This window comes from Nicotiana sylvestris, chromosome 10, assembly GCF_000393655.2.
Source record: "Nicotiana sylvestris chromosome 10, ASM39365v2, whole genome shotgun sequence".
In the NCBI taxonomy this organism is placed as follows: Eukaryota; Viridiplantae; Streptophyta; class Magnoliopsida; order Solanales; family Solanaceae; genus Nicotiana; species Nicotiana sylvestris.
The window spans coordinates 35233698-35249978 of NC_091066.1; the positions used below are offsets into that span (position 1 = coordinate 35233698).

The 16281-nt window shown below is 37.7% G+C and overlaps 1 protein-coding gene across 1 annotated transcript; it reads right to left on the minus strand.

Moving 5' to 3' along the window:
* Positions 1–6564: 6564 nt before the first annotated feature.
* LOC104243054 (26S proteasome non-ATPase regulatory subunit 8 homolog A-like) lies at positions 6565–15167 on the minus strand. The gene is made up of 6 exons (XM_009798180.2): positions 14944–15167; positions 14694–14772; positions 13902–14004; positions 13262–13525; positions 12808–12919; positions 6565–6878 (listed from the first exon to the last, which is right to left on the minus strand). The coding sequence occupies exons 1-6, from the start codon at positions 15046–15048 to the stop codon at positions 6738–6740; spliced, it is 804 nt and encodes a 267-aa protein (XP_009796482.1). The 5' UTR covers positions 15049–15167; the 3' UTR covers positions 6565–6737.
* Between the last annotated feature and the right edge of the window lie 1114 nt (positions 15168–16281).

Below are 16281 nucleotides of genomic sequence, written 5' to 3' on the forward strand. Positions count from 1 at the left end.
ATGACCTTCACCCTTATTTCCTCCAGCATTTTGATTATTAGTTTTTGCCTTGCCTCCAATATCCATGAGTTAAATGACTCTGTGAAGTTGTTATCAACCATGTGGTTCTTGCATTGAATGTAAAAATAAGCTTTGCACTATGCCTTTGGAGGGTATTTGACCAAATCTCTTGCACCATCAACATCAAGCTTTCCCAACTTTATCAACTGATCATGAAATTCCTCTTCATAAGTGTTCCAGACACACCACCATAACAGCTTTTTCATCTCACTACTCCACTTTTTACACCAATTGGTTTCAATGTGCCTCACACAGAACCTCTTATTTGCTTCAGGTGGAACAACACTAACAACTTCCAGCAATCCCTGGCAGAAATCAAAAAATAAATAATTAGCAAACATGAAATAACTTAACAGTACATTAGAAAAATAAATTGTGGAAGCTAACCTTTCGCATGTCTGAAACAAAGGTCACTCCAGCACCATCTTTCAAGTCCAAAGACATTCTTAAGAGCTCCAAAAACCAGGTCCAAGTTCTGGCAGTTTTCTTGTCCACCACTACCCAAGCAAGTGGATAGAAATGGTTTATACAATCTTGTCCCATAGCAACCAGCAGCCGACCTTTGCATTTACCCTTTAAGAAAGTACCATCCAAGCTTATTAGTGGTCTCAAGCCATCTTTTCAACCATGCTTCACAGCTTGGAAGCATATGTACATCCTCAAGAACCTTTTATTCCCTTCAGCCAATGCATCCTTTGATATGTTAATAATCACATCACTCTCATGGTTAGTTTTCTTAATCTCCTGCCTATATGCCTCAAGCTTATTGTATTCATCTACAAAGCTATCCTCCAACTTCTCAAGAACCATTCCTTTTTGTCACGACCCCGGTTCTCCCTCCATGAACTATCGTGACGGCACCTAGTGTCTACGACTAGGTAAGCCTAAATTGCGAAAGATAACCAAACTTGCGGAAGTAAAATAATTTAAAAACATAAATAAAACAATAATAGTGTTTAAATGTGCCACTCGGCATACACCATATATAAGTCTCAAAAATCAATATCTAAATCCAAGACCCGGAAATCCACGAATCACAAGCTAAGAAAAGGAAATACTACATAGCTTTAACTCCGGAATTTGTCTAATAAGAACAGAAAGTACAGAATGGCTAAATACTAAAAGGCAGGAATAGAAAGGGACTTCTCGGTCTGCAGACGCGGCAGATGTACCTCGAAGTCTCTAAGTAGTCGCCTCCCTTAAGGATGGTAGGCCTGATCAGCGGTACCTGGATCTGCACATGAAAGACATGCGCAGAAGGGGCATGAGTACACCACAGCGGTACTCAGTAAGTGCCAAACCTAACCTCAGTTGGGTAGTGACGAGGAAGGTCAGGGCCCTACTGAGGTTAAAACAAATATAAAGATCAACAGTATAGGACAGAACAGTATAAATAAGTACGACAGTAAAATAACACAGGATATACAGAACAGCAACAATTATACAGAACATGGTAAACATGGAAAGGAAATACAGCTCAGCACCAATAGTAACAATCGGGGATCTCCTAGGATACCGTCCTGTAGCCCCATCTTTACATATCTAGTGAATCTCCCGGGATACCGTCCCGTAGTCCATCATATATATGTCCGAAGGATCTCCCGGGATCCCGTCCTGTAGTCCAACTCATAGTGCACAGGGATCTACTGGAATCCTGTTCCGTAGTCCCAAATGTAAATACCCAGTACTTGGGTAATCTATCGGGTGCATTCCCGTAGTTCCATATAATTGTGCAGGGGATCTACTAGGAATCTAACCCGTAGTCCCAAAGTAAATGTGCAGGGGGATCTACCGGGAATCTAACCCATAGTCCCAAAGTAAACAGACAAGGGGAGCTACCGGAATCCCACATCCGTAGTCCCAAAATAAATACACAACAGCAGCAGGAAGATAAACAGAAATAGCAAAATTCATACTAAGGCAATAAGTGATTCTAGCCTAGCATGATGCACATAATTCAAGTAAGGCAGGTTAAATAAAAAAAAACAATTAAGTCACTTAGACATGCTTTCCTAAGCTAACAACAGGCTTAATAGTGCAAGTAATAGAAACAGAAAAGGAAACATACTAGTAAGTACTTAAAGAAAACTGGATTTCCAACAATTAGCAAAAGTACACACTCGTCACCTCACGTACAAGGCATTTCAATTACCAAATATACCAATCCTAAGGGGAAGGTCCCCCACACAAAGTTAGACAAGCCACTTACCTCGAACCGGCTCAAAATCAACCCAACACCACATCTTTGCCATGAGTACTCGACTCCAAATAGCCCAAATCTATTCAATTCAATTGCATAATGTAAATAACACTTCAAATAACTGATTCTACAATTAAATTCTAAGCTAATACGCGAAATTATATAAAATGACCAAAATGCCCCACAAGCCCATGTCTCGGAATCGGGTGAATTTTATATTTTAAGAAACCTCGTACTCTCACGAGTCTATACATAACAAGAACACTGAAATCGGAATCCAAATGACCCCTCAAATCCTCAATTAAAGGCCTCTTAAACTCAAGCCCTAATTACCCATTTTTCCCAAATTTTTCACCACTAATTATGTCTTTAATCATATAAAAATGAGTTATGAATCCAAGGACGTTACCTCCAAGTGATTCCCCTCTGTTTTCCTCAAAAAAATCTCTCAAAAGCTTCAAACTCGGATGAAAATGGTGAAAGAATCCCTCAAATTCGCGAAGGCAACTATTTATATGTTCTGCCCAGCAATTTTTGCATTTGCGGCTCTGGGACCGCATCTGCGGTCCCACTTCTGCGGACACAATGTCGCATCTGCGACTTTCATTAAAATGCCATCTTCCGCATCTGTGGACCTCTAACCGCAGGAGCGGTTCCGCTTCTGCGAACCCTTCACCGCATCTGCGGTTCCTGAAGAATTGACACAAAGCTGCTTCTGTGGCCCTTTAGCCATTTCTGCGGTGCCGCATCTGCGGTCCCCAAACCGCAGATACGAAAATACCAGAAGACCAGTTGTTGCAGCACTTCAACTCCAAAATTTCCTCTGTTAACCATCCGAATTCATCCCGAGGTCCCCGGGACCTCAACCAAAGGCATGAACATATCCTAAAACCTTATTTAAACTTGTACAAATCTTCAAAACACCTCAAACAACATCAAAACAACCAAAACACATCGGATTCAAGCCTAAGTTTTTAAAATCTTCCGAATTCCGCTTTCGATCAAAAACCCAACCAAAACACGTCCGAATGACCTGAAATTTTGCACACACAACCCAAATGACACAACGGAAGTACTGCAACTCTCGGAATTCCATTCTGGCCCTCGTATCAAAATCTCTATCGAACCGGAAACTTCCAAAATTCAACTTTCGGTATTTCAAGCCTAAATTAGCTATGGACCTCCAAAATACAATCTGAACACGCTCCTAACCCCGAAATCACCCAACGGAGCTAACGGAACCATCAGATTTCCGTTCTGAGGTCGTCTCCACACTGTTCTGACTACAGTTACTTTTCCAACACTTAAGCTATCATTTAGGGACTAAGTGTCCCAAAACTCTCCGAAACTCAATATCGAACATCCCAACAAATCAAAATAGCAGAATAAACTTGGGGAAAGCAGTTAATAGGGGATCGGGGCGTTAATTCTTAAGACGACTGGCCGGGTCGTCACACTTTTGCCCTTTTAAGCATGGACTTGCTGACATTCAAACTGAAATCATCGTCTATATTCCCTATTATATCCTTTACCTCATACTTGGGATTATCCTGTAACTTTTTCTTAAAATATACGGCTAAAGTAGCAGTACTAGCTCTCCTATTTTCTTGAAGCATGGATTACAATTGTGGTTTGGGTTCTATGTTTTGATTTTGAACTCAACAGTCCCACCATCCTCTGATATAAGACATACAAAAGGGCAACCAATATCACACACATATTTGGTTCTTGTTGAGTCACAATTTTTAACTCACAACCTCTTCTTATTTGCTATAGTATAGAAATTAACAAGCATGTCCTAATGTCATCCCAAGTTCCAATTCCTTGAAGTTGTCTAAACTATATGTCACTACGCTCTTCTTTTGCATATTAATACTCTCAAAATATTCACAATCATAGTCATGATCGGATTCAGAAAAATCATAAGAACCAATGCTATGTTCACAATCACTAACTACTTCAATATCTACATCATAAGTTTTAGTGTGATACTTAATGTCTAGTGCATGGACTGTTAGATCAAACTCATCAACACCGAAAAAATGAATTTCTTTGAACTTCTGACATAAAAGACACTGCAGAGCCCTAATACCATCATCGTTTTCAACTATATAATACCTACCAGAATGGCCTGTTACCAACAACTACTGAACACTAGAAAACCCTAATTTTGAAGTGAACTCCTGACAAATGTTTCTAAACAGCATTAACTTAGAGTCAAACCCAGCTCACATGTGCACCATGTTCTTGTTATAAACCAACTTAGGAGAAAGTACCCAATTACCCCCATAATTGAAAACAATGTCGACTTTATCAATCATCCTTTAGTGGTAGGCCACATGCAAAAGAGGGGACAAAGACAAATAAAGATAGACCACATCAGCCATTAAAGTATAATATGCATTGAAAAGAAGATGATAGAAATCGAATAAAGAAACCACATAAAGACAACACATAAGTTAGAAACACCAATGACTCTAACAACATCATAGAAAAATACAACTTTTACATCAATAAACTACTATTAAATACCCCTCACATGTGCACTGCAAAGTAGACCAAACCCTACCCCAAAATAATTAATTACATATGAAAGAATAAAATTGAACATACCTTTTTGTGTTATATCGAAAATCTGACGAAACTCTACTTCAATTTCCCCTTCAATCGGCTGATCATTTTGCAGTGGAGAAAACCCTAGTTGCCGTTTTTTTAGTAACAGAGAGGAAATTGGGGGGAATGATTTTGATCGAGTTAAAGAAAGGGGTTATGTTAAAAGAGGGGAGGGTGGATAAATAAGTGGGTGGGGGCTGGTAAAAAATATTTAAAAGGGGGGGTGGTTTAATGTGCCACGTGTCAAGCTGTGGAATTTTAAGGAAAAGAAATTGGTCTTTAAAAGAGCCGTTAGTGCTAAAGGGTAGTAATAGGCGGGCATTTAACGGTAAGGGAACTGATATGCTGGTTTGCAAACGGAGGTTACAGATGAGCCATTTCGAAGACCACAAGGGTATTATTGAGCCTTTTTCCCATTATATAAAATACAAATCCTAAGCTAACACTAAATATATTATAAAATAGCAAATTAGATAGTGTACTAAAAAAAATATTAATTACAGTGAAGGAAATTGAGTAGAGGGATATATTATTACAGCTTTTTTGTGATGAGGTCATGATACCTTATTTATAGGTGTAGAGAAGCTTTTCAGACATGGCATGTGTAAAAATACATGCTTTATCTTCTTTATTGCAAGACATTTGCTCAATGAACATTTCTATATGGTTAGAACTTGGACAGGGGCAGATTTACTGCTCAAACTACGGTGCATGTGAACTCATGATCTCTCCTTCAAATTAGGTATTTAATTTTATGTAAATATTTCCTAGAATGTATTTAATATTATCTTCTGGCTCCATGCTCCAAAAAGACTGAATGATGCACTTGGTTGAATACTGAGTTTTTAGTGATGCATCCATGTTTTAAAAATCCAAAATCCGCCTTTGCACCTGGCCAATGAATATTGCCACCTAGCCAGCCATGCATAACGTCGTTTGTTGTTCATATTGTAATATTGTCTTGGATACCAAATATTTATTGACCAACACTCTAGACAACATTATTGGTGTAACTTTTGCACATACAAGTCTCAAATGCAGAAAAGAGGTACTATATTAGATCTCCTTTCTTTAGATACTATGACAACAAGAACAGCTTTCATATGGAAAACAAAAAAGAACACATATTACCGACTAAGAAATCACATATACCTACTTTTACTATTCCAGTACATAAACATGTCCATAACTAGTTGCTCTTGTTCCTCGTCCAAATACTTATACAAAGCTAGTGCTAGGTAATAACAATAAGATGAAAATGATTAGACGTTATAATACAACATTTAAGTGTTCATAAAATATTTGGAGTTATGTATTTGATTGATTGTGTTAAACTAGAGAATAAACAAGCTGTAACACAACACGCTGTTCTAGTTTGCCAACAATTTAACCTATTCTTCTTTCTTCTTGGCAATCTTGCACTGTAGTCTTTCTGTCCTTTAACTTTAAACTGTTATTAACAATAACCCCCCCTCAGCACCGCACTAAAAATAAATCCACATATTAATATGCTGAATTGTATACATTAATACCTAGGAAGTGCAATGGAAGCGCAAATACATGCAGAGACGATCCTAATGAAGCGGCCAGAAAAAATGAAGCATAAAGAATGAGCTTTTTCCCTAATTGTGTGGATGGGAGCAAGCGACAGCACAAAATATATCAGATGGAAATTCTAAGACACCTAAAAGGGAGAAAAAGGAAGATGTTGATCCTCATTAAGATTTAAGATACAAAAACTGTTCTCTAACAGTATCATCGTAATTTGTTTATGATGAAGGCAACGAAAATATCTTCACAGTACAGTCCAATTTCGAGAATATATGAGACTGAAATCCCAAAAAGAGCAGGGTGACGTGTCTTCTCAGACAATGCGCTCCAGCTCCCTTGCATAGCTGAGTGTTTGAGTGATAAGCTGCAGGGATGGTATCTCCTTGCAAGGCACGGAATCTTTTACTTTCTGGAAAATCACAAAGCCATTTTTGATCTCCCACTCTGGATGCTCCTGCAGAGCACATTAGATTAGATGACTTGCGGAAAACAATAATAGCAGTTGCTTGTAATTGATCGCTCTATGTGCAGAGAAGAGTGGCAACAGTATAGGGAAGGATTCAGACAAACACAAGAGTCAAAGGCCATTGACAAAACCGGCAGGTACACATCCAGTATCCCGGAGACTGAGAGAGCTTGGTTCTATGGGGTACAAGGGTTTAAGGCAATGATGTATAAGCCACATTTGGGGTTTTACTACTGGTTTGAACCAGCAGCCCTTTAAACAAGTATCAGGCTGGTGCAGTTGCTATTTTCTGATTTAACCATCATATAACTCTGATGCTAAGCAAGAATACTAGGAATATGAGGAATATTCATATTAAGAACCTAGCAGAATGCAGTAGTACTAAGTTAGGTAAGTCAGAACCTATCAAGAGGACTCATATACTTTGTACGTACTTTGTCCTTGGAGCCTCTACCAGCATATCTTGCTCACAGGACAGAGATGCAATAAAGGTGTTCTATGTGAGAGGCTAGGAAAGTTGAGAAAAAAGTTCTATCTAATTCAGTGAAATATGAGAGTTTCCTATTTATAGTTGGGAGACGGGAAAGTGACAAAAAACAAGAAACACAGGGGCATTTACCTAGGCTTTGTTGGGTTACGAGATTTGTGATTGAGGGGCGGTCTTGGAAAAGAGTAATAATATAATAAGAGAAGGATGGCCTGGAAAGCTGGTATGGAGGACTCTTGCGGGTTATTTAGCAAATGGGAGTGCTGTCTGGGTACGGGTGTGGCCCGAGAGTGAGTTCTCAGAGATATGGTGGCGAGAAGAAGTATAAGGAACGAGGTTTCAGATTTTTTTACTATTCCGTCATCATATAGAGCTCTAATTTGGTGAAGAATACCAAAAACAACAAATCTATGGCAAAGGGTGGTTGATAAATTTGAGACAACTCGGAAAAGGTTGCTTAACCCTAGTTAACAGTTTATCAGATAGCCTTTCGCCTTATATTATGCCACGTTCCCGCTGAAATCAAAGTTGGAGAAATTGCAGGGAATTAGAAGAAAATTCCTATGGATAAAGTGGAACACAATGATCCAACCAAAGGAGGGGCATTTCACCATGCAAAGGAAGGTGTTTGGAACTTAGACTACCTAACAAAAAAGCCTTCTATTTTATTAGAATGTTCGACATTGATTGAGGAAATAGACTTTTGTTTTTACCTCATCACTTAGCTTTTAACTTAACTTTTGAGGTTGAGTCATTCCCAAAGTTCATTTTCTTAACATTGCAGCATAGCCAAACCCATATCCCTATTCTTGGTTCGCGCAAGATTGGACAACCATGTCTTATTGTCCATGCTATAGATGTCCAGCATGGACGTGCAAAGAGGTGTTAGAATGCTCCATGTTGGTTTAAGGAATGAGTTGTTGTCTCCCTATATGATCTTGGACAAATTCTTACCGCATGAGCTAACTCAGAGGTTGAGTTACACCCTAGGTCCATATTCTTAACATATTAACATATTTAAATGGTTATGGAAATACTATAATCACAAGCAAGCACGGTTTGTTTTGAAAAAAAGTTACTAATACGAAGATCGAAGGGCTATTGGTGCACAATGCAGATATCATACCCTCATGGTTGTGGCCTACAGGGACGGATCTATATACAAATTTTGGGTGCTTAAGCACCCATTAACCTTAACCTGGAGTAGGTATAATTTCATGGAAAACTTAACGAAATGGATATAAAAGGTCAAAAAGCACCCAGGAAATAAAAACGTTGGTGGGTGCTTTGGTTAAGAAGGGGTGCTGGAAGTTTAATGATGTTAAAGGGCGGGAGTTCGAAACTCAGTCCTAGTGGCAGCACTTTTAACCAGGCAAACTGTTTCTTTCTCTTATATTGAAGGCTACTTTCTTCCTTCTTCTTCTTCTTTTTTTTTTTTTGAAAAAAAATATTTCCCCCAATTAATTAGGTCTTCTTTTTTATTATTCACGCACACTTTCTTAACTCAATACTACTTCCTTTGGTTTTAGCTTTTTATTTTTATTTTTGCTTTACCTAACTCTCTATAGCAAAGAAAAAAAATCTTCTTAAAAAAAAGATCCCAAAGTTCGACCCCTTTTAAAGACAAATAGTTCCTCCAAAAAGGTAAAACCCACCAATTTTTTCTTTTAGCCAATTGTATTCTCAGCACAGATTCACGATGTCCATAATATTAAATATGATTCTCGGTAACTTTTTTCATCGTCGTATTAAAATAGTTGTTTACTTATATAATGTGTAGTAAGTTTATGTTAAAAAAAGTTAAGCACCCAGGTACCCAAAATCCTAGATCCGCCACTGGTGGCCTAGAGGCGGACCTATGCTTGGAGTAGAGGAGTCATCGCACCCCATTAACCTCGGCAAAAATTATAGATGTATGTGTGTATATATGTTAAAAACATTCATATATTTTACTTGGAACCCTTAAGATCAAAAGTCAAATGGGGCTACCGGTTGTTAGTCTGCTCATGTGCCCCTTGCCAAGAGTTCGAGACCCAACACCAGCGTCTTAGCTTATTATTATTTTTTATTTTTTTGGGGGGCGTTGGGGGGTTGGATTCAACGATTAGATAATTAAGTGCTTAGGAGCAATTTACTTCATTTTTTCCTTTCCCTTTTAACCAAATCTCCCCATCAAAAGTGTAGAAGTTCCAAACTGAGCTCCACAAGATGTTTAATAGTTTAATTTAATTAATAATTATACTCCTAGACTTTGATACTTTTTTAATTAACAAAATGTCAAGGAAAACTATTCATATGACAATTATATATTCGAAATTAGATTTTTGTCACTTCATAAATAAATTTGAGAAATATTTACTGTCATTGCATTATGAAGAAAATATTTGCACTGTATTTAAATATTAATACACGCCGCATACAAGTATGAATGGACGATGTTCTTTTTGTTATGTTAGTATCAAATTAATGATTTTCGATAATTTTGAATTGAAAACTTTGCTCTTATGTTCTGAGAAGAGCTTTTTAGCTAGTAATTGACAAGCCTATATTAAAGGCATCAGTACCCCCGCTACCTTCAAATCCTGGGTCCATCCCTTGGAAATATCTAAGGAGTTTATGAGATCAATTCTGGAATTAATATATATGTAAAAGTAGGAGTTGGAAAAGAACAAGATTCTATTTGAAAGACTTGGACACAAACGCTACTAAAAGTGGAATTCAAAAGTTTTATGGCTTTTCTTGTTTCTCAGAATCTATTATTGCTCAAAATAGAAGCAATAGCTTATAAAAATCCAATTTAGAAGAAATGCCAGTACTGGGAGTTCGAAAATTAACAGGTTGGGAGAAAGGAATTGCTAGCGGAAATGGATGATTCTCTAATATCACAATTCCAAGAGAGAGAGACTCAATTGGAAACTTGAAAGTAAAGAAAATTTGATAGTAGAGGAGTATCGTGTGTGAAAGCAGCTTATAATGTACCATCCAGCTTTGTAGACAATAGCATCCATTGGCATGGCAGTTACAATGGTGTTAGATAGTTGTGTGTAAATAGTCCTAGTCCTATATGTAGTAGGAGTAGAATACGTCCTAGTCCCATATGTAGTAGGAGTAGAATATGTCCTAGTCTCATATGTAGTAGGAGTAGAATATGTATTATATATAGGGCTCATTGTATTATTGTTTATAACAGATTTCTCTCATGCATTCTCACATGGTATCAGAGCTTCAATGATCATTCCAGCGACATCCGGGAAGAAAGATCTCATCGCCGTGTAATTTTCCGACAACTTCGTCTTGTTCCCAGGGTTTATCACTACTACAGTGGTACTGTGCATGTACCAATACCACCATTAGATCCGAAACCCTTGTGCGACCAAACCCCAAAAATTCCAGTCCCATCGGAACAGAAAATCAGTTACTGTGCGTCTTTCCGGTTGACAACTCAAGATTGATTTGTGTTATCTCCCCATCGGTAGAAAAAGTCAGGCGACCATACCCCCGTCAATCGCTCCAGAAGAAAGTCTCTCACGCGCCTCCACGCGCTACAATAATTTTTCCGGCGTGTGTGAGCCATTCCAGCTACTTTCTGGCAAAACTTCTTAAGGACAACTTACTCGACCAGTGATTCCGAACCTACCCATATAAATTACATCAAATTTTGACAACTTTTATTTTTTCCGGCGCGAACAGTAATTTCCAGAGAAGTTTCTGTTTTTTGGTGGTGTTTTAGAACCTATTTTGTAATTTTTCCGACGGCCTTTCAGCCAACTTCTGGTTATCAGCAACCACTTGGTTTTGTTGCTCGGGGGAGTCTAGCGGCCTTGTATGTCGAATGATCAGCTTGCAGATATTTTCACAAAGTCACTCATTGGTCCTCGTATTAGTTATATATGTAATAATGTAACAAGCTCGGTAGATATGATTTGTATGCACCGGCTTGAGGGGAAATGTTAGATAGTTATGTGTAAATAGTCTTAGTCCTATATGTAGTAGGAGTAGAATATGTCCTAGTCCCATATGTAGTAGGCGTAGAATATGTCCTAGTCCCATATGTAGTAGGAGTAGAATATGTATTATATATAGGGCTCATGTGTTATTGTTTATAATAGATTTTTCTCCCGTGAATGGGAAACTAGAATCCCCCTGAAATAGCATAACTGGATGGATCAAACTTCAAGACGCTTGTGTAACACAAGAAATATTTAAGCAAAATGGGTTTCATAAACAGCAGATCTCAACAGATTTGGGGTTGAGGTTTACGTGATTGATTGATTAATAGATGGAAAGAAAAAGCTTCCTGAAGTGCTCAGGAGAGGCAGAAAATTGTTGTTTTGGATATTCAGTTTAGGCAAAACTTAAGACTGAAGCAGACAACTTTCAGGAGGAAGTTTATAACAATTAGTTCATACAGACCACCATTGTATAGCCATTCATCAATGGATGTCGCTTTCCAGATTGGGTAGTTTTCAACGAGCTGGTTGCTTGAATCTATAAGCTACCTTTCCTATCCACTTTTCTACAAGGTCTACTTTCAGACTGGGCCAAGCCTTTAGGTTGTTTAAGTAGGTTTGGGCTAAGGTCAATCTAATACCAATATATTTCTTTGTCCCATACTTTATAGTTTATACTAGTCATTGAAATCCGTTGAACTGTTGTTTATATTGAAAGAGTCAAGATTGATAAGGACAGACTATACTCCTACTTTATAGTGAGGAGATTATGGTAGAAGGATCTGACTGCTGGAGTTAAATGCATAGAAGAGGGGTAATTCTCTGTTAGGTCTTCTATAATTTTCTGCTTAGGGGAAAGCTTGACACTCTATGGCTCCTTAGAAAGCTAAGGCACCTAAGAAAGTGAATCATTTTATGTTTCTCCAGATAGCAGCACAGGAAGCTATTTTAACAGAAGAAATTTGGGAAAAGAAGATTTAACACACTAGTCGGTGTTTGCTCTCCAAGCAGATGGATATGAACATTTGTTGGCACTATAGAATCAATTTAAGATTTTGGAGCATGAAGGTTAACCTTAGAAGAACCACTTGGTTCATCAGGCAATGTGAAGAGCCTTTTATGGAACTGGAAAGGAAACCGAAGTAATAAGAGAGACAAGGGATGGTAAATGATCCGGAATGCAGTGACTTGGAGAATAAAATTTGGAGAATAAAATTTGAAGGAATACGGTATTCTACATCCCAAATTGAAAACATCATGATGCTTTTGTGTACTTCTGGAGCACTAAAAACTTTCTAACTTTTCTCCTTCTTGTCCTTTTTTTTTTTTGCTTTGAACTCAGAGCTTTCTGACTTCCACAGAAGATTGGATGTCATTTGCAGAAATATTGTTATATAGCACTATTTGCCTTTTAAACTACTTGCGTATTTGTATAATAGAACTTATCTCAGAACAGAAAAAGGAAAAGGGGTAGATTTACCTCCCTAACATATTCAAGTAGTTCTTGGTCTGAGGAGAACAGCAACATTTGTCGAGCATCACTAATTGAAAGACAGTCATAAGCCTTCTCACTGCATCCAGCTATCTCATCCCTAGCAGTGACCAGAGGATTTACACCATTTAAATCTAAATCTGAAATTGTCACATGGAATTATAATAGTATACAATATGAGGGATTGGCAATCAGCAGTGGACCGAGTTTTATTGACAAAGTTGTAAAATGTCAGGCTAATAGTGTGCTTAGCAAGACAGTTCCCAAAAACAATTCAGGTTAGGTTATAATAGGTTGTCTGAAAGTTCTTATAAAGTCGTTCTTCAAAGACGCCAAAAGAGTAAGCAAAAGTAGCATCCAATATCATCAGCCTGGTGTTCTGCCGATAGCTATAGATACTGTTGGTGATATCCGTTATTTTGCTAAAACCAATAGAACATACCTTACAGTCTTTGCTAACAGGTCCATGAAATAAACATAGGTTGCATCAGGCACGGATTGCCTCGCACTCAACACACGGTGGTAAGCCCCTTCCATGAAGGATTGCTCCAATTCCACAGCATGCTGTATACAGGGGTTGTCCAAAGCACTAGGAGAAAGCAACTCTAGTTCGGTGTGGAATTCAGCAATCCTATTCTGTACAAGGAGTCTCAAAAGATTGAGACCTAAGATTGGATATTCTTGTGCAGAAGGTGGAAGACGACCACTGTTCCATCACAACAAAAAGAGAAGCACAAGCACAATGGTTAAATTCAAGTACATTGCAGCAACCAAGCAGACTCAACACGCCGTTCTTACTATGGTAAAAACAAAGCATGTGAGAATAATAACTAGAATAATACTTAACATGCGCTATTCTAAACCTTAAAGCCTCAATTAGTTGGAAATGGGGCCTTGAAGCTTGAAGAGAAGCACTGTAAGGTGCCAATCCAGTTGCAATTTAGCTTTGATGCAGAAAGCTTATTCTACAACCTCATTTGACATGGGTATTTGACGTGTGAACATCAGATTTGTTTCCCCTTTTTTTTAATTATGCAGAAGAATGAATGACAGGCAGAATTAAAGAGTGACCAGCTAGTTACCGAGCATCTGTGTAATAAGGTTTCAGCTGGAAAAAGTCCCTCTCAAATGCATCCTGGTCTTCCATCTTTACAGCTAGAACAACTGCATGCTCGTATATATCTCCTGTAAATTGTTATGGCATTGATCATTAATTCATTATGAGCGACAACAGGAAAACCATTTAATTATACCAATTTCCAAATATATACAGCTAAAGATCTATCATTGTAGCATTTGAAAGCCAACAAGAATTCCAACAAATAGATAACAGATTGAGTAATGAGTATAACAAACTGAAAGCATAGGTAATAAAACTATTGTACTTGCTAGCTTTGTGAAGCTATCTGCAATGTGTTATAACATAATAACAATGAGCTGTTCCAAATTAACAAGGATGCTGGTAATACTTAGATCGACTATGCCAGTAAATAAGAAAAACATAGAGATCTAGTCTTGAAACTACCGCAAAACTAAAAGCTCAAGCAAGCAACTTCTCATTCTTTTTAGAGTTCCACCAAACAATGATGTTCAATTATTTTCTCACCAGCCACACCCACCAGATAGGAAAATGGTACTAAATCTACCCGAAAGCGCGCCTCATAGAATCTAGGTCTTGTCTTCTTCACAGTTACTGATTTTCTGTTTTACTCTCGTCTCGCACAAAATGTGTAAGCATCTATATTCATCTCTAATTATTTGTTTAACAGTTCCATCTTACAAACTTTCATATTACTTTATGTACTTTCTATCAATGTTTCAAAAGTCAGTCATGAAGCAATTAAGCAAAGAAGTAGAATAAAAGAGCATATTACTTGCAATCGTCAACTCTTGGATAGCATTAGGAGTGTTCTGAAATAGGGGAGGCAGGCTCTTATATTCGGTCAATAGAACCTGCAATATCAAAAGAAGACAACTCGATGTTAAGAATAAAGAGAATAATTAACACTGATTTCAACCAGTCGGAAGAATTACTGCCAATGTCTAGCAAAGAGAAAAAGGAGAAACAATACCGCACAAATGTAATGAGCTTTGAGTATTAGGTACTGGATTTGATGCGATTACCTTCAGTTGGGAGAGAAATCTAGTGCAAGTTTCGAATTCATTCCGTACAATTGCAGCTTTGAATCGTTCGAACAGCTGTGAAATCTCTGTAAGCTTCGGATCCATGTCTAGGTTCTTCCAAAGGCTTTGCTTCCTTTCGGCGTTCACAAACAAATCAATAAGTGTTATAAAATAAAAGCAATTTAGTAAAACATGAACAAGAAATAGAGATAGAGCATGAAAAGTATTTTTTCTTTATATAGGCATAAAAGTGAAGAAAATATGTTATGGAATATGTCATTGAACATACAAATTATGTCATTGAATATGTCATTAAGCATTTTAGACGAAGATCATGGAAGAAGAGTAGACATCCACCATAATATTCATTATAATACTCCCCTTGGATATCCATAGATAATGTGCCTCATTAAAAACTCTCTAAAAAAAAATATTGGGATGTACATAGTTATTTATGATATGCATTGCTTGTTGCCTCATTAAAAACCTTACCAGGAAAACCCAGTGGGACAAAACCTTGGTTAAGGAAAAGAGTGCAGCGTATAGTTACTCCCCTGATGAAAAATCACTTAATGTCTCGAAGACGACGCATTCTAATCTTATATATCAGCTTTTCAAATATTGAGGTTGGTAATGTCTTAGTGAACAGATCAGCCAAATTATCACTTGAACGAACTTGTTGTACATCTATTTCACCATTCTTCTGAAGATCATGAGTGAAAAAGAATTTTGGTGAAATGTGTTTTGTTCTATCTCCTTTGATATATCCTCCTTTCAATTGAGCTATGCATGCAGCATTGTCTTCATACAATATTGTTGGAATATTCTCTTTCGAAGAAAAACCACATGTTTGCTGAATGTGTTGAGTTATAGATCTTAACCAAACGCATTCTCGACTTGCTTCGTGAATGGCTATTATCTCTGCATGATTTGAAGAAGTAGCAACCATAGTTTGTTTTGTCGAACGCCATGATATGGCTGTACCTCCACTTGTAAATAAATAGCCTGTCTGAGATCGACCTTTGTGTGGATCAGACAAATATCCTGCATCTGCATAACCAATCAATGATGGCTTGGATTCGTTTGAATAAAATAAACCCATATCAATGGTCCCTTGGAGGTATCTGAATATATGTTTAATACCATTCCAGTGTCTTTGTGTTGGCGAAGTACTAAATCTTGCCAATAAACTTACTGAGAAAGCTATATCTGGTCGGGAATTATTGGCAAGATACATTAATGCCCCAATTGCACTAAGATATGGTACTTCGGCACCAAGAAGCTCTTCATCATTTTCATGAGGTCGGAATGGATCTTTCTTTATATCAAGTGATCTCA